The following is an 18,197-nucleotide window of genomic DNA, read 5'->3' as shown; positions in this document are numbered from 1 at the left end:
GTTTACAATGCATTACACAAACAAAACCCTCATGACTAATTTGTACACAACTAGACATTTGACTGATGAGTCCATCTCCATGAGAGGATGCCATGCGTTAATCATGAGACTTCCATAGAGAATGATGAAGGAGCGGAAGCTAGAAGATATGGCGAGGAGAAGGTGCGACAATGGTGTTTGGAGGTAGTTCTCAAGTGAGGTTAGGCCAACACTCAAGAAAGGAAGCTAGAGGAAGCTACTAAGCGAAACTCTGGCCTAGGTTGATTCATAAAGGGAGAAATCTTTGGAGTCATCTCAAAAGAATTTCTCTACTATATTCATGAATTATTTTACAACTCCTAAAGCTTTATATTTATAGGAGAAAATAAGAGCTAGATTATCTAGAAAAGGGAGGTAAAAAGGGTCTATAATGTTGTATTTGGAGGAAAAAAGAGAGCACGAGGAAGGTGTGACTTGCCAACTAAGCAAGTCACATGGAACATGCTCAGGGGTGATAATTGGAGTTGGTTGTCCACCAAGCTTGGCATAAATTCTAGAAGCTTATGCACTCTCCTTCAAGGTCATTTAGGAAGCCTAACTCTCTTTTAGTCTAAAACACTTTTAAGGCCTACAAGCCCTCCAAGGCCCAATTCATGGCCAAAAGAAAATCCTATTCTACCGGACCCATAATATAAAGCCTTATATTATACCTAATCTAATATTTACAAATAAAGAGTCATTGGTTAGGTCTTCACATCCTCCTCAACCTATGTAAACTTCAACTTGGGTCTTGCATGATCAGAGGAGGCCTAATCTTCTTGTATCTTCCTAGCCATGACTCTGGTGGTTGGTCCCTAGCTAGAGGTATCTCATCACTGACTCTACCTCCGAAGGACAAGTGTACTCAGTAGAATCTGAGACCTTACACCTGTCATCACTCACTTACTCCTACCCTTGAAAAGCTATAACTATATCATGTTTGGGTCGTATCCCCCTCCATAGAGTATGATATGGCAAATTCTATCTATGCGAGTCTGATCTCTTACTGAAACTCTAGATAACAATATCATTCGTCTCTCACAACTAATTATCTTTCTTTATATGAGTACAATACTACACAGTCAGGATAATCTTATTCTAATCTTTATCGTCAATACTCTTCGCGCACAACCAATAGTAGTATTCTCACCCTAGTAATCACTACATTCACATTCCACAATATGCATACCCATACACATCATACAACATACAAGTTAAAGACAATATTTACACATTAATAATAAGATGCTCGCTCAATGAATGAATGTCTCGCTCAGAAAGTATCCACTAAAATGGTACTTGCCTAGCAAAAATATGCCATTAATACTCTTTATTTTCACATAAAACCACCCTCTCAGCGAGTTGCTAGCGAGTCTGTATAATTCTATAGAGCCAATTCTAATAAGTCATGCTTCTGACTAATCTATCTAGACATTTCACTCATTTAAGAGATGAAAACTCCCATTAAAATTATACTAATGTCTCAAACAAGTCTAACCAGATCACACAACCAATCAGAATCATTGTGAGTGCAAAACTAGCTCAGAATGCATACTAATAATCAATACAAATTAAATCATATTTTACACAAAGAAACATCATGCTTCACCATTTTTCATCTCAATCTCATCATATAGAAATAGTATTTTAATTTAGACTAGATTCCCTTACCTAGTATAAGAAAACCTTTGTCTCAACGCTGCTCTTAAAGTTCTAGTTCTCACAAATGCTTTAACTACCTAAACAAACACAAACATTAGATAACAAATCTAAGCATATCATAACAATCACAATTGAACATATATTCATTTTGAGTTATTTTGAGTTACATGCATGGATTCTAGAATAATGTGTTTCAAAATGCTAAACTAACTCGAAAATAGAATAAAAAAGTGAACTTACTCTGTTTAGATTCTGATAAGTCAGGAGTGTAGATTTCTCCGTTGTGAATTCATTGGTGATCTCTAATCGTCAAACAAATGAGAAACAAACTCATAAAGTTAGAAAAAGACATAGAAAACTTTTTAAAAAGTTCCTAAAGAGATGGTGATTTTATAAAATGAAACTCGATTGACATAAAATCTATTTATAGTTGAACTTTTTATGAATAAAACAATAGAGTGTAATCTTTAAAACAACTACTATTTTTAAACCATTTTTTGGGTCCTTACAAATTTAATTAAAAAAATCCCTCAGCATGAAGTATATATTGGGTTCGCAATTTTTAATTTAATTTTAAATATGCTTTCAAGTTATTATAATAAGATTGTTGTTATCATGTATTAACAATTATTTTCTCCATTTTTTTAGTATAATTGTCATAATAATAATAATAATTATTTTAGGTTTTGAATTGAAGTAAGGTTTAAATTTTGAGAAATGTAAGGTACAAAACATGATAAAATAACAACACAAGATATTGTTGCATGTTTTATAACGATATTGTTTATTGAGTCAAAACATGAATTAGGAATGACAATGCAGATTGAATCTCTTCGCATTTGACCCACAAAAAGTGGGTTTGCCCTACTTGGCCCGATCCACATAAAAAATGTGGGTTAATTTCTTTAGTTTGCTTTGCATGACATTTGATCTACAGGTTCGTGACCCGAATAAGAATTGTTTGTTTTGTAATGTTTTTTCTTCTGTACAATACTAAGATGCAAAATTTTAGTAACTTTATTTTTATTTAATTAAATTAGTAGAAATAATAAATTCTATAAGGCTATTTATAAAAAATAAGCAATCCTCACAATTTTATAATTTATAGTTTTTAAGTGCAAGCATGTTAAAAATATAATTGATTTTGAACTAAACTAGAACAAGGAAATAAACTGAGTTATGAAGCTACTTTTGGATTGACTAGACACGAATGAGTGAGTAACTTTTAGATAAACTAAAAAAATTATACATGAGCGAGTTAATTAGAAGAAACATACGCAACATATTTTGTTAATGTTGTTAAATCTTAGGATTAAGTCAATACTAGCTAAACGACCCAAATATGGACCATCGTGTCACTAACCCAAAGGGAATACAATTATTCGAAATGGATCTAAACGGAATAATAGACCAAAATACTTATCTCCACAACACTTTTCTCTTTATTGACCAGCCCGCATGTTCCCCAACATTATCATATATCTGATAAGAACTATTAAACTCAACATTCAAAAATGTAAACTAACTTATGTATATTTTGTAATATTTTTTTATGATAATTAATTGTGTAAAATGTAAAATATTTTTATATCGATTGTATTTAGCGAATTTATTTGAAATCTCTATCAGTAACTAAATTATTTTACAAGTTACAGAACGAGAACAAAAAAAAAATGTTAAATAAAGATAAGGTTTGTTTGTTTCCCATAACTTAAAAAATAAATATGTATTTGCTTTTACCATTTTTTTTGTTTATGTGATTATGTGGAAGACAATTTTCTTACCCAACATTGTATAAATATAAAATCAAACGAATGTGTAATAAAGTATTATGAAAATGTGTGAAAATTATTACTATTTTTCAAAAATAAAAAGAGAGAATATAAATCACAAGTAGTATGTGATCTCAAGTTTTTCGAAAAAAAAAACACTTTAACAAATTTCTAAAATATTAATGGGAGATAAATCTAAATCATAGTTATAAATACATAGTTTTTTTTAACAGTTATTAATCAAATGTATATACATAGAACAATTATCACAATAACTGTCATTATTCGATTATTGACTGCGATGATGCAAAATCCAAAGAATTGTATGTTACTATTGATGGTCCATATCTCAAACAATTAACGAAACAAAACTTTGATGAACAAAAAAAGATTAAAATTTAGAAGGAGGAATGAATTTTAAATTTAAATTATTATGATATTATAATACCATCTTCCGACAATTAGACATATATAAATTCCATAAATTGTAAATTCGGATATAGAACTTTATAAAAGGGAAAAAAAAGAACTAGAAATATATAGCACAAAATTTTAAAGTTTAAATTAATTTAATATTACATAAAGATTATAATGAATGTAAGTTATAAAGTATAAATATGCCTAACATATAACCAATGTATACATACACAATCAAACAAATATATGAAAAAGAAAACAAAACAATTATTGAAATCTTCATTTTTTTTTTAATTAAAAATCCAATGCAAAGGAGAAGAAAAATAAAGATTGTTAAAATAAAAATAAAAATGGTGAAAAAATAGATACCTATATTGAAAGCAAAAACGAGAACATTTGCTTTGGTGATGTAGCGTTGTGGGCAACGAAGAGAACAAGAAAAGTGAAAGAGGATTAATGGCTACGGGTTCGGGTTTGGCTTCGGATTCGGGTTCGGGTTCGGGTTCGTCGGAGGAACTGACACTGAGAGTGAGATGGAGCGGCAAGGAGTACACGGTTCGTGTCTGCGGCGACGACACGGTGGGTGAACTTAAACGGCGAATCTGCGAACTGACGAACGTGTTACCCCCTCGCCAGAAGCTACTGTACCCGAAACTCGGTTCCAAACTCAACGATGATTCTGTCTTTCTCTCTCAACTCCCTCTCAATTCTTCGTTCAAGATGACCATGATCGGGTACGACGCCGTTTTCCACTTTTAGGGTTACTCTAATCGACACCATTCATTAACAACCAAATCAATTGCAGTACTACGGAGGAGGACTTGCTTCTTGATCCAGTGGATTCCCCTGAGATTCTTGACGATTTGGAACTGCCTAAGGACGAAGCTGTTGACATCAAAGATATGGAAGTCAACAAGCGAAAATTGACCAGACGAATTAATCAAGTCAAGGTCTTTATTTCTTTACCTTTGCCTAATTCAAGTTTTCTTGTGATGTTATATATATATATATATATATATATATATATATATATATATATATATATATATACGTACCTGAATATGTATATTCGTACCAACCTGCAGATTGAGCTTCGAAATCCGTGTCGCAAAGGAAAGAAACTTCTTGTTCTGGATATTGATTACACTCTCTTCGATCACCGCTCCACCGCTGAGAACCCTCTTCAGCTCATGAGACCTTGTAATTTTTGCCCCTTTTTTGTTTTCTGCTTTTTATTTTTCACTCGATCAGTGTATTGAATTAGCTTAAGGTTGCAAAACTGCCATTTTTAATCACTCGGGTTATCGAACCTTGGCTGCTTGAGTCCTTGACTTTGTAAATTTGGTGACTTCAAGAATTGTTGGTTTGGTAATTTTAGTGACTAAAATGATACTTTTTGTAATTTCGGGGGGTAGTTTTGATGAATTAATCTATTATTATTGTTGAATTTAATTGAAATGTGCTTTGTGCTTTGTAGTATATATGTTTTTTCACGCTCTTAATTCAATCACTGGTTGTTATGTATGGTGAATTTGTTTGGCTTTTGTATTAACTACCAAAGTCTTCTGGAGGATATTTCTGATTAGTTGATATTATAAAATTATTAACACTGATAGTGCAAACTCTTTGTTGCTTTCTTCCTCTCCTCTGTTTCTAACTTGTCCTTTGTTTTTGCTTTTGCAGACCTTCACGAGTTTCTTACATCTGTATATGCAGAGTATGACATTATGATATGGTCTGCAACCAGGTAATGTCCTTTTGCCTTTATCTTGTTAAATTCTTATTCTTCTGGAGCTGTTATGTGAATGGGTCTGATCTATGTAACTGAGTGAATGGTACATTAACTTTCTGCAGCATGAAGTGGATTAACCTCAAGATGGGACAACTTGGGGTTCTGGATAATCCTAACTACAAAATCACCGCACTTCTTGACCACATGGCAATGATCACTGTTCAGTCTCCTTCTCGTGGGGTCTTTGATTGCAAACCTCTTGGTTTGATCTGGGCACAGTTCCCTGAGGTATATATATGCATATGCGATAAAAAAAAAAAAAAAAACACAATGTATCTGCTTGATGATGGGAATTTAATAGAATTATGTTAGCATATTTGTTTAACATTACATTCCTGTCTACAGCCCAATGAACGCTTACTAGTTATGTGGGGAGAAAAAGGACACCCAAAAAAGTTTTGTTGTAACTCAAAATTCCTTAAAAAAATATTTCATACATGTGAGTATTATCATAAGTGAGATAAACCTAAGAGGGTTATGTGGCTTGTTGATCTGAGTTTTTGATAAAACGGAAAAATGAAACTATTTGACGTACCAAATTGTTGTAATCTATATATGGTTTCAATTTATAGCTGTATTGTTTGAATTTTTTCATCAGTCAGCTATAACCATGATCTAGCTGTCTTGATGGTGCTTTCTTATTCTATTTCAGTTCTACAGTGCTTCAAATACCATCATGTTTGATGATCTTAAAAGAAATTTTGTGATGAACCCACAGAATGGTTTGACGATCAAACCATTCAGGAAGGCTCATGCAAACCGAGACAGTGATCAAGAGCTTGTGAAACTTACTCAATACTTACTAGCCATTGCAGAGCTTGATGACTTGAGCAACCTTGATCACCATAATTGGGAGTTATTCACAGAGGACAATGCTAAAAGGCGTAGGCACAGATAAATAGTAACTACATGCAGTAATGAAAATCTGGTAAGCAAGATGCAGCTTCTAGACGTATGAAATTCTGCAGTTTATAAAATACATTGAGGATTTCAGCTTTTAATATCAAGTATTTGTGTTAGGATCGGGGGAATGACAAAAAATGAAAGGTTTTGTTGTCGCAGCTGTACGGAGTTATCTTAGATGTCTAATATTTTGCTCACGCAATTTATATCTAGCAATTTCTGATGAAAATTTGATTTGATACGTGAAAAAATAGTTCTATCCTAATCATATTGCATGGATAAATTGCAAAATGAGAATGATTCGTTGACAAATGTAGCCGTGCTGTAAGTATTCTCAGTGTTCAATTGATTCTAATTCTCAACTATGTATTACTTGCAAGTTCAATCACCTCTAGTGTTTCTCGGTCATTACTAGTCTTTTTATTGTAATCTTCTCTGAAGTTGGGTAATTTTTGTCTCATTAACTGTATTTGGATTATGTGGGAAACAGGGGAAAGAAATGAAAAAAAAAATGGCGTGAGATAAGGCAGATATAATTTGGTTTATCTAAAGTTAGTTAAGAAGTGCACTGGTCGGTTAGTGTTAACAATACAGTGAAGAAAATTAGGTTTTAAATAAAACATTTAATTGAGGCACGACAATAGTACGGAGAGACAAATGGATAAAAGTGAAATAATAAATTTCAAGTTATTGATGTAGATGCTATTACTATGTATAGTATGAGAGAAAAACTAGCTTCATTGTTAAAAAAAAAAATATTTTGGTTAACTAAATGTATTAATCAAATAAATTATAGGGTAGTTGAAATGAGTAACAAATGCAACTGATATATGTGCAAGCATATTTAATGGTACAATATTAAGTGCTGATTTTTTTAATTGATGACTTATAAGGATACTATCACACATAATAAGATATACATTAAGTGATTAAAATGGAAAATTATTTGTAACGTTGAAGTGCCTATTAAACTCAGGTCTTACCATGTTATCTGACTAGTCAAAACTTCGGTTAAATTTGGTTATAATTATGTACATTCTTTAAGCCTCTTTCCTGAGAAATTAAGGATGTCTGATGAAGCAGAAATAGGGTTCACATATTTTTTAAAATGGCGAAACTCACTGGTATTCGTACTTTTTTTTCACTTTTTTTTTTTTTTAATTTCTTCTTAATTTCTCTTAAATTGAATGTTTTTATTTATTTTTAACTTGTGATTGTGGAGGTTTACCTGAACGCGCCTAATCCAACTATAACCCAATCCTCAAAGTGGTTGTTCCCTTTATCTCCTAACTTTCCCTTTAATTCAACACAATCCACTGTTAAACGATGTTCGTTCTTTACACTTAAATATATCTGGTTATACGATAAATTTAAAATGTCTCTTTACACTTAAATATATTTTTGGCTATGATAAGTTAAAATTTTGTCTCTTTTCTTCTCCAATATTTTTAAAATAGGTTTCGTTTTTTATTTTTTTTTTCAGTTCTAAAATACCTTGTAAGTCATTTTACTACACGGTTCAATATGTTTATTCTACGTACTTTTGAAACAAAAGAATACAAAAGATTACCCAAATAACTTCAAGAAAAAATATTAAGGAACAAAAAATTAAATTTGATAATTTATCGGAGGCCAAACATATATTTAATCTAATTCTTTGTTATACCTAAAATTAATCGAAAACCATGTTTTAATGAGTCTCCTTTCAATCATTGTAATTTTGAAAATAGGATTTGTAAACTTTCTCCAAACTCGAACATATTCCTGTTTGAAACACTTAAAGATGATCAAATTTGAACTACTTAAAATATATTTAATAACATTATGTAAAAAAAGTTTACATATCAAAAGTCTTGTTGTTGGTGTTATTTTTTGATGAGTAGTTTAATCTCTGTATTTCAGAGAAGGAGAAATTATTAACTACACTAATGATCGAGATAAAATTGTAAATGTGAGATAACTAGGCCTTTCAGAAATACCCTTGAGGTATTCAAGCTTAAATATCACCTCGAAGAAATAAGGAATAACAATTTAGGAAATGAGTCTTTCATGAAATCAAATCATTAGATAAATTAATTTTTTAAACAATGTGAAATTAAATATTTTCATTTATATTTGAATTGCGAGAAAATCAATTTTAGAGATCATAACTCGTGAGTACACTGAATTCAACCCTGATGAATAAGTTGGTTTGACTTATAGGACCCTACAAATATTAAAAGCAATAAATAACCCTTACTGGTAGAAATGAAGTGATACGAACAATGCTGTGGATGAATTTTGTGACTGCTACTAAATAATATGTTGAGAAAACATTAACTTAATTAAAATCACATTAAAAACATTAGCTTCACATTATCCATACAAATAAGGCACATTGAAATGGCCCTGAGATATCTGCTATTTGCACCGGGCCAAACTCCACAATAGTGGAGATTCACAAGAGGGTATAGAGCTACATATTCACTGAAAATAGAGCCTGAAAATGTTGAGTTACCACCTCTGGAAGGTCAAGTGACAGAAATGGAATGAGATTTCGGCAATGACCACCAGGTGCACATTAAATGGTAATAATATAAGTAAATAGAAAACGGAAAGACTAGGAGAAGGTTGAAGAAATCAGCAAAGTGGGCAGAGAGAAGAGGCATATGATGGAAATCTCTGCACAATCCCATGCATGGGAAGGGTAGGAAACAATTCTATCGCAATGTAGAGGCAGAACAAGGCTACAGCTACTGCAAATCTAAATTCTGAGTGCAGGGTCTTGCCCTGAATTGGTATCCTTGTGTTTAAGAGAAAGGTTTGCAAACTGAGATTCAAGGTCTCTGCTGTTTGAGCGTCTGTGGCTACCAGATGGTTGCTGTTGTGCCTGCGTCTGTGGCTGCTGCTGCTGCTGATACAATGCACGTAATCTTCCAATCTCTCTTTCCAGTACTTCCTGCTCCACTGAATTCCACATTCAATAATTTTTAGTGTACAAACATGTTCATGTGCCATCTAATCAAACTAATCATGCTTTCCACATATTTTAAACTACCCTTAATCTTAGTTTTTGGAGATAATGCTCAGATCTGAACTCATATTTCAATCCCAAGGGAGTCCTAAACAATGGATATTTTTGCATGGGTTGCTAATTCAAGTCTTATTAAATAGATACAGTAGGGGTAATAAAAGATCCATCTTCCTCCATTACTCCCCCATTATAAACAAGACATAATGTCGCTATACAGCAACTCCATGAAAATGTCAACTATGTAATGAATACGAAAACAAATATGCATTAAATTAACACAAGCATCGAGAAGCATTGTTTTCATCCTGATAAAAACGATACCACAATGCCCAGACAAGGAACCTTTTCATGAAAGAAGTTGATGACAGAAGAGATAATTAGAACATATCTATTTAAAACTTTCAGAGACTTGGTGTAGATGAATTTGCAGTTAAAGCTCGGGACTACATTTTTCTTACAAACAAATATTTTAAAAGAAAATTTATGCAAATTTATTTTTAATTTTCAATCCAGAGCAAGTTTGAACATTGGTAGACCAACCTAAACACCCGTATGGGCAAATCTTAACATCAAGCATATGAAGAAGCATAGTGATAAGTTGCCATTTGACACATAATTTGATTAAAAAAAGTTCAACTATTTCCAGGAAAAGTATTTCAGGTACAAAAAGATAACTATATAAGTTATTAACTCTCATATGTTATGATATGATTAACCAATCAATCATTAAATACTATTAGCTTCTTATTGATCCTAGACTAGAATGATTTAAGAATTCCACAATGTTGTTATCTACTATATCATAAATTTTTACTCTGTAAATTAAGATTCTCACACAACCCATTCTCAATTAACTTAATTTTTTTTAATACTTTCTCTCTTATCTGAATAAATGATCTCCATACACAACTTATGAGTTGATTTTGTTTTTAAGATGTTATAATTTTTTTAGAATTCAAACTTAAATAAAATCATGTTTTATTTTAAACTATAACAATCGCAACCGTTTCCAAATTTAAATTAAATTAAGTTAATTCTTGTTATTATGAGTATGCTATTATCTTCAAATTCAAATTGAAGATAGAATCCTAGTTGAGTGTCCGTGCGCAAAGCCCAGTCATTTCAATGACACATACTACTCTATAATCCAGCTAATTTAACTATTTTCTGCATAGAAACTATATTTTCACCATGGTTTTAAGAACCTTGAGTTACCACCCCAAAAATAGAAAATAGAAAATAGAATCTGATAAACTTTCTCCTTCCCTGCCACTTATATGATATAATCAAATTCAGATAAACCTAATGTGTTCTTTTTCAATTAATCTTATACAATACAATGCATCACGAATTCACAAAGATTCCACCTGTTGAGGCATTTAAGCATATATAAACAACTTCCTCCAAATTCGTAGTATTCAGATTGACATTTCGAAGTTAAAAAAAAAAAAAAATAACTCGTGTTACTTTAAAATGGATAATGCTCATATAGAAACTTACAATATTTGATAAGCTGCTCTTGTGCTATATTTTCTAAACGTTGCTTGAGTGCTTTATTCTCCATACTCAGGATAAGATTCTGTTGATTAAGAAACTCAAGCTCAGCTGAGACTTCAGATCCTTCTGCCTATGAGAACATAAAAAGAAACAGAATCGGAACTCAGACTATCTTACATAATATTTCCCAGCATTTTAAAAAAAAATGTCACTCTGCAAACATGCAGAATATTGCATTGTGAAGACACTTACCTGTAAAGCTTGTACATTTCTTTCCAGCTCAGCTATGTATTGAAGTTTCCTAACCCGTGAACGCTGAGCAAATTGCCTGCAATTTGAGTGTTTCAGAATATTTTCCCTTTCCGTATATAAATTGATTAATGTCATAAAACTTCTGAAAATTAAATGCAAAAAGAAAAACAAACATAACCCTCATCATATAATGAGAAGCATGGTTTAACTTCTGTCTCCACATGAGAATTGTATAACAGCTTTAGTATCACAGACATTACAGCGAGAAACAAGAATTATTATATCTTTTTTCCTTCCATGTACGTTACAAGATGTCATATATCACACAGGTAGTATAATCTTGAATTTGATATTATAACCATATTCACTCTATTTGTTAAAGGTTTAAAAGGTTCCATAATGGGTATGCCACAACTTCATGCTTGGCAAAAGAAAAACTTGCATCCCTCATGATAGTAATTAATGGCATAAAATAAACCAATCACTGTAATATCCATAAGACAACCAAAGAAAACAGCTACGTACTGTTTAGCACGTTTTGTATCAGTTTCAGAGGAAGATGGCTTTGCATGTGAATTGTCCTTTTTTTCAGAAAACGATTTTGCATCCTGTAATCCAGATTCTACTGAATCTTGCTTTTCAGTTGCAGTAGGTGGAAGCCCGTCTGCTTCCTGCGGTGTGCTTGGCAGTCCTGAACTCTGAAAAGCTGAACTGTCTTTGCCAGAGGGGACACCAACAGGATTTGTCATGGCATTTGAAAAAGAGTCCCATGACCTATTTTTCTGTTTAGGTAAGTTCATATCCACATAAGCAGGTAGATGGCGAGCATCTTTGCTGCGGTCAAAATCTTGAGATGACCAAGATGGCATAGACATCAAACTCTTATATTTATACTCGTCCTGATCAGCATAATTGATGTTAGATGCATTAGCCATGTCTAGGTACGCAAAAGAATCACTTGATGAACGCCGATGTCCACCTCTTCGGACAGGTGTCTCTGGCTCATTAAGGAGATCATCAAGCCAAGAAGGCTGCTCCTCTATAATAAGGCTCTCAGATGATGTACGTTGGTGGTGTGGATTTCCCTCTCTAGACCTGTTACCAGCCTTTAAACCAACAGCGGGATTTTGGACATAATCAGCGTACGCTTGGGAAACACTGGGAAACGGACTTTTAGGAGGAAGTAGAGCATGCTTTCCAGGATACATAAAATTTCTGAAACCCGATGAGCCCTTTGAATTTGCCATAGAAGCAGAATCAACAATACCTGTGGAATTTATAATTTAATAAAAAAATTTGGTCATGTAAATATATTAAAAGATAAAGACAACATAAACAAATTTTGAAAGGACCTTACAATGAAAATTTATACACAAAAATCCATTATTCAACAATGACGATCTGATATGCATGTCTTCTCAATTATAAAGTATAAAATATAAACCACAAATACATGTTACTATGAAAAAAAGACCCTATAAGGGGACTGGTATAGTATTCTCAAAAACGTTCCAAACACTGAAACTTGGTTCCAATGCAAATGTACTCACAGCACCAGCAGAGTAACTGCACTAGCATAACAAAGAATCTACAAGACCAAAGCAGCTTTGGAAGAGAGAATAAAGCATTTCAGTAATCTCAAGAACCATAAATCAGTAAATCTACATACTTCATTGAGTAAAAAACCCTTAGAATTAAATATCTCAGAACTCCATGATACTACTTACATAGCCTTGGATAAAAGTCCACTACATCTTAGAAGCTTTATGGATTCAACTATTTCTTATATTTACCAAAATATAATTCTAAAATTTGTCCAGACATTTCACAGACAATCTCAGTTTTCATATTACTTTTAAAATATTCCAGACAGATGGCCAACATTGCAAACTTGTTTCCCTCACAGTACAGGGGCATGACGACATGATTATTCTATACATTTTCATCATAAGCAATACATCTCCTATGAAATAGTACCAAACACAGCATGAGACATCAATCCGATCACACATTATATTGACCGTTGTTTTAAGTTAAAACCTCAGACATGTTGCTGAACATATTACCATCTTAATTATCTCCAATAAAAAAATCAAACCCAAACCCATGCGTCAAGCAAGCCAGGCCACGCAACAGTTCACTACCAATGTAACAGAAAACTCAATAACATCATTCCCAAGAAAAAAAAAGTCAGAAACAATACTCCAAAACTAGGCTGCCACAGGAAACTAACTGGATGAAAGAAAATCCAATCCACAAACAAAAACTGAACATCAAAAAATTAAAAAAATAAGAAAAAATAAAACGTAGCACCCAATTGTCAAACTTTCCATATTAAACTTTTATTTCCCCAGGACCCAGATGAGGGAAGAAAACCAAAGATAGAAACTTCACTTTTTCACCTTTCCCACACAGAATCAGCCCGAGACATGCATTCGGAAAACAAGAGAGGAGAAAAATCAACAAGGAATTGAAATTAGCATTTGAAAAACCCAACACGCTGCAATGTGCGACACTACGGCATCAACGGCGCAATGATTCCAAGCTGATCGAACCAATTGGAAATGAAAATTGAAACAGATTCGATTCCACAAGCAAACAAGAAATTAACAACACCAAAAGGAAAATAACAGAAGGAAAGGAAAAAAAATTAAAAAATTAAAAAACCTTTGCAGATTGAAGATTCGAGATCCCGAAATGCAATGGTAAAAGAGCTTGAAATCAAAGCAAAGATTTTTCTTTCCCTATTTCTCTCTCTCTCTTAGGGTTCGTTTCTTCAACAACCTCTCTCTCTCTCTTTCTCTTCTCTCTGTTGTTGTTGTGTCTTGTTGTTGAAGCTGGAAAATGGGGCTTAATTGTAAAACCATGATAAGTAAATACTGTTCCTAAAACTTTTGATATTAACGTTTTAACCCCTTTAAACTAAGGTTATTCGGAAATCAACCCGAGCCCACCAAGCATCCACTTTAAAATAATACTGGTTGTTGTATCGCTGTCCAACTTGTGCAGAGACATTGCAAAATAGACCAATTTTCTTATTAAAAATATCTTAACATGCAAAGATTCCACTCAAAATTTATTTCACTTTTCCTTACTTCACTCACAATGCTTAACCCTAATTACACATTTTAATTCACCTAATAATTATCATTAAAATTCTTTCCTTTTTTAGTAAAACTTTATCTAAAGTTTATCCTATTTAAATTCAATATAAAAAAGATATGTTCTTATTTTTGATATAGTATAAAAATCTTCAAATAATTTATGATGGTGGTCGTGTGAAGTCAAAACACGAACTAAATTTTATGACTAATTAAAGTGTTTATTATTATTTTTTTTTTGAGAAAATGGAAAATTTTGTGAAAATTAAAAGGTATATTCTTTTATTCGAAATAGGTGGGTAGTCTCTGATTGCATGGTTTTTCTTACTATTTTTGTGGGGAAAAAATGTGTTATTTATCGATTAAGTTAAGTTCTAAAACTTTCCATAAAAAACAACTTACTTCTAAATTTCAGTTCCTCATAAATGTTGAAGTGAAACCTGCCAACCTATTTCGATGAAAATGTACATTGCAATTTTTTACCCAATATATTTTTTTATTAATGACATGTCAGATCTAGTTTATTTTCAAAATGGATAAATGAAAGTATAGGAAAAAACGACCATATATAATCTATTCTATTTTTAACGATCAGCTTATACCAAAAATATAACTTTTTTTTTTTATCTGTAAAAGTATAGAAGTTGAAGGAAAATTTTTAGGACAAAGTTAACTATGCATCTCTAAGTTTATTTTTATATGTATCATATAATATTCCGAAAAATATTGCAACTTTATTATAATCAATACACTCACCACCACATAACCACAATGCCATATATTATGTTAACATTCACAATCACATTAGTCACGTATCATATCAATATCTACACATAATTTACAACAATAAACATATCATACAAGTATATTTTTCATCAATATCTTGAGTGATTGTTTAAAATGCATATATGATGTATAAATTTCATGGATTAGTGAGGGTGTAGTGACTTTCTGGGGAGGAAGTACTTCACTCAATCGAATTTATGGTGTGTTGATTTTATAAAGAGATTATCATGAATCTAGTATCATATTCACATAAAGGGATATATATATATATATATATGTATATGTATATATATATACATACATATATATATATATGTATATATATATATATATATATGTATATATATATATATGTATATATATATATACATATATATATATATATATATATATATATATATATATATATATATGTATATATGTATAATTGTGATAGTCAATGGAAGTTCCTACATCTAGTGTTTTGGTAGCAAGATCAAATCTTGCACGTGTAAGGAATTTACCTTGTCATACTTAAGGGGAGACTTCGGTCCTAGTTATTTCATGTCTTTGAGAGAGCAGGCTCCGAGTAGCAGTAGATGGTATGATAAGTACAAAATTTCTTAGTTTATTCTATACACGTGTCTTCCAAAAGTAGAGTTAAATGTCTAAGTTGAGAGTCACATGGACTCAACCAGATGAATTGTGATTTTCTTGCTTGGTGTCGATGTGGGCATGTGTGGTGTAAACATTTGGTTGATGTTTAATGTGCTTGAATGTTGTAATGAGGAAGATTGTCTTGTCATAAGATAATTAATGCATAATCTGTTATGGTTTATTATATTCACACTAGCTTACTTTATTCTCTTGTTTTGTTTGTATGTATTTTGTTTATTTGTTATGATTGTATGTTATACGTGATGAAATGACACTGAATGTGAGAGTGTTGGACAATAGTAAGTTTGTGTAGAAACTTGTGGAAATTGTAATTTTATAGATATATGTATGTATGTACTTTGGTCTAGTCCTCCCAAATTTGAAGGAATTTTTACTTTGGAAAGATTAACTAGTGAGTGATGGATTTGAGGAGATGAAAAAATGATTGTGGTGTTGTTTGGATTAAGAGGTTTTAAAAAATAGATGAAGGGATTTGAAAAAAAGTTTTATAAAAATTTATGTATGATATAATAAGTATGGTAGATTAAAAAAATATTTCAATAAATAAAATTATATAATTACTATTTTACCCTTAAAAATAAATATGATATAAAATTAAATATTACTTAGTACTATTTTTTGTAATGCTATAATTAGTAATATAATGATGCAAATTTGAAATGTTAGATGTAACATGTATTAAACTTCATCACAATATTCTCATCACCCAACGGAGTTATGCACAAAATTATATAAACATATTTTAAGATAACACTCTTTCAACAACCATACAATTCACATATTCAACAAAGTATCCAACTTAATAAATATTGTAATTAATTTTGTGTTTACTAATTAACACAACTCTAGAATTCAATAATTTTTTTTCTATAAATAGATATAAATTCATCCACCACCTGCAAGGTCCAAACAAACATTATTTTCAAATTCCTAATCCCAAGATAAATAGAAATAAGAGATTGGTTCAATTGTAAAAACTAAAACTTAAGCCAATTAAAATTTCAATCAATTTTGTTTTAATTAGATCCGATCTATCTCATCATTAATATAATTTGTCATAGAAACAGAGAAATTCCCAACTTAATTGTAATTACATTATATTAGTTAATTCCATCATTATTGCATATTTTTTTAAATACATTAAACTTACTCTAAAGGAGTTGAATCCGAGTACAACACTTATTATTTTTATGATGAAAAGGTTAAGATTTTTTAAAATGATTTATGATTTCTTTAAAACTATTTATTTGTAATGTTTTATGGTTAAAGAATTAATCATCGATAAATGTTTTCTCGGATCTACAATTTTTTTATTGAGTTTTCATCTTTAACCATTTATAATATTAATATTTATGTTTTATAAGCTTGTAAAAGAAATGCATAATGGGAAACCATATTCAAAATGACTAAAATAGAAGTAGAAGGTTCATGTACAAGTCTAGAGGAAAGATATAAATAATGTAATTAATGAAAAAGGTTTTTTTAATTGTCAAATATCTAGTGAGTACTTTTGGTTTTAAGAGCCCACAATTATTTAAACTAAAGCTGTACTCTATAAAATATTATGTGGGGTTGATTTTCGATTTATGGTATATGCAATTAATTCAGTAGGTTGAATTATGATATACAATAACTTATATTTATATATATATATATAGACACATATTTAATACATTAAATACATTTATTTTGAAAATATAATATATATATATATATATATGTATATATATATATAAAATATATGTATATTATTAAAATTTAAAATTTTAAAAAATATAATAAATATATAACTTTTATTGGATGGATTGAAATTAAAATTAAATATATTAAACATTGTAAAAATAAAAATTCTTACTTTTATCATAAAAATATTTTTACTTTACAAATTAAATTTTTTATTATTAAGTATCGATAAAATATTTTAAAATATCATATATGTGTCAAATACGAATACATATCACAACACTATCACAAATTAAAATATCAAGTATTCTTCAATTGTGGGAAAAAATGTGTGTTTGATTTTTCAAGAAAAGACATTTTGACAACAAAAATAAGAATTTTAAATACGATTATACTTTATAATTTAATTAATTCAAATTCTGTAGAGAAAATTATTTTAAAGCTTACATTATTTTCTTTTAAATATATGCTGATAAATAGAGGTAACAAAGTGAATTGAGCATATTATTTTGTAAAATATTAAAATAAAAGTAAACAAGCTATAATATAAATGGTTATAGTTGATTATGTATTAATCCTTCATACATATTAATCCTGGATTGAATATTTATTCAGAAAGATGACATATTTAAAAGTCACACACG

The 18,197-nt window shown here is 30.7% G+C and overlaps 2 protein-coding genes across 5 annotated transcripts; one reads left to right on the top strand and one right to left on the bottom strand.

Moving 5' to 3' along the window:
* Positions 1 to 4,247: 4,247 nt before the first annotated feature.
* Positions 4,248 to 6,949, top strand: LOC114175757 (ubiquitin family protein). Of its 3 annotated transcripts, none has more exons than XM_085670660.1 (6): positions 4,248 to 4,603; positions 4,675 to 5,069; positions 5,553 to 5,616; positions 5,724 to 5,889; positions 6,314 to 6,589; positions 6,682 to 6,949. In XM_085670660.1, exons 1-5 carry the CDS (start codon positions 4,326 to 4,328, stop codon positions 6,557 to 6,559), a joined length of 1,149 nt encoding a protein of 382 aa, XP_085526786.1. In that variant the 5' UTR covers positions 4,248 to 4,325; the 3' UTR covers positions 6,560 to 6,589; positions 6,682 to 6,949. The 3 variants fall into 3 exon arrangements, with proteins under 3 accessions (XP_085526786.1, XP_085526785.1, XP_027916349.2); XM_028060548.2 differs by having other exon boundaries at positions 4,254 to 4,603; positions 4,675 to 4,819; positions 4,955 to 5,069; positions 6,314 to 6,949; XM_085670659.1 differs by having other exon boundaries at positions 6,314 to 6,949.
* Positions 6,950 to 8,866: 1,917 nt separating this feature from the next.
* On the bottom strand, positions 8,867 to 14,184 carry LOC114178412 (uncharacterized protein At4g06598-like). 2 transcript variants are annotated; one of them, XM_028064286.2, is made up of 5 exons: positions 13,994 to 14,184; positions 11,852 to 12,593; positions 11,327 to 11,402; positions 11,078 to 11,204; positions 8,867 to 9,510 (listed from the first exon to the last, which is right to left on the bottom strand). In XM_028064286.2, the coding sequence occupies exons 2-5, from the start codon at positions 12,571 to 12,573 to the stop codon at positions 9,308 to 9,310; spliced, it is 1,128 nt and encodes a 375-aa protein (XP_027920087.1). In that variant the 5' UTR covers positions 12,574 to 12,593; positions 13,994 to 14,184; the 3' UTR covers positions 8,867 to 9,307. The 2 variants fall into 2 exon arrangements, with proteins under 2 accessions (XP_027920087.1, XP_027920088.1); XM_028064287.2 differs by lacking the exon at positions 13,994 to 14,184 and adding an exon at positions 13,729 to 13,834.
* Between the last annotated feature and the right edge of the window lie 4,013 nt (positions 14,185 to 18,197).

This window comes from Vigna unguiculata, chromosome 3 (assembly GCF_037176805.1).
Source record: "Vigna unguiculata cultivar grain cowpea cultivar isolate G323 ecotype 2 chromosome 3, ASM3717680v1, whole genome shotgun sequence".
Lineage (NCBI taxonomy): Eukaryota > Viridiplantae > Streptophyta > Magnoliopsida > Fabales > Fabaceae > Vigna > Vigna unguiculata.
The sequence above is the reverse complement of the archived record's forward strand: the minus strand, read 5'-3'. Positions and strand labels throughout refer to the sequence as shown.

What these genes read in the sequence shown, in the direction of transcription:
- LOC114178412 (XM_028064286.2), bottom strand. Translation starts at nt 12,573, where the DNA reads ATGGCAAATTCAAAGGGCTCATCGGGTTTCAGAAATTTTATGTATCCT. An exon ending in GATACAAAACGTGCTAAACA is followed by an intron (nt 11,403 to 11,851) that starts GTACGTAGCTGT and finishes CTCAAATTGCAG; the next exon opens with GCAATTTGCTCAGCGTTCAC. An exon ending in AGAGCAGCTTATCAAATATT is followed by an intron (nt 9,511 to 11,077) that starts GTAAGTTTCTAT and finishes TGTGGAATTCAG; the next exon opens with TGGAGCAGGAAGTACTGGAA.
- LOC114175757 (XM_085670660.1), top strand. Translation starts at nt 4,326, where the DNA reads ATGGCTACGGGTTCGGGTTTGGCTTCGGATTCGGGTTCGGGTTCGGGT. An exon ending in TTCAAGATGACCATGATCGG is followed by an intron (nt 4,604 to 4,674) that starts GTACGACGCCGT and finishes AATCAATTGCAG; the next exon opens with TACTACGGAGGAGGACTTGC. An exon ending in ATGATATGGTCTGCAACCAG is followed by an intron (nt 5,617 to 5,723) that starts GTAATGTCCTTT and finishes AACTTTCTGCAG; the next exon opens with CATGAAGTGGATTAACCTCA.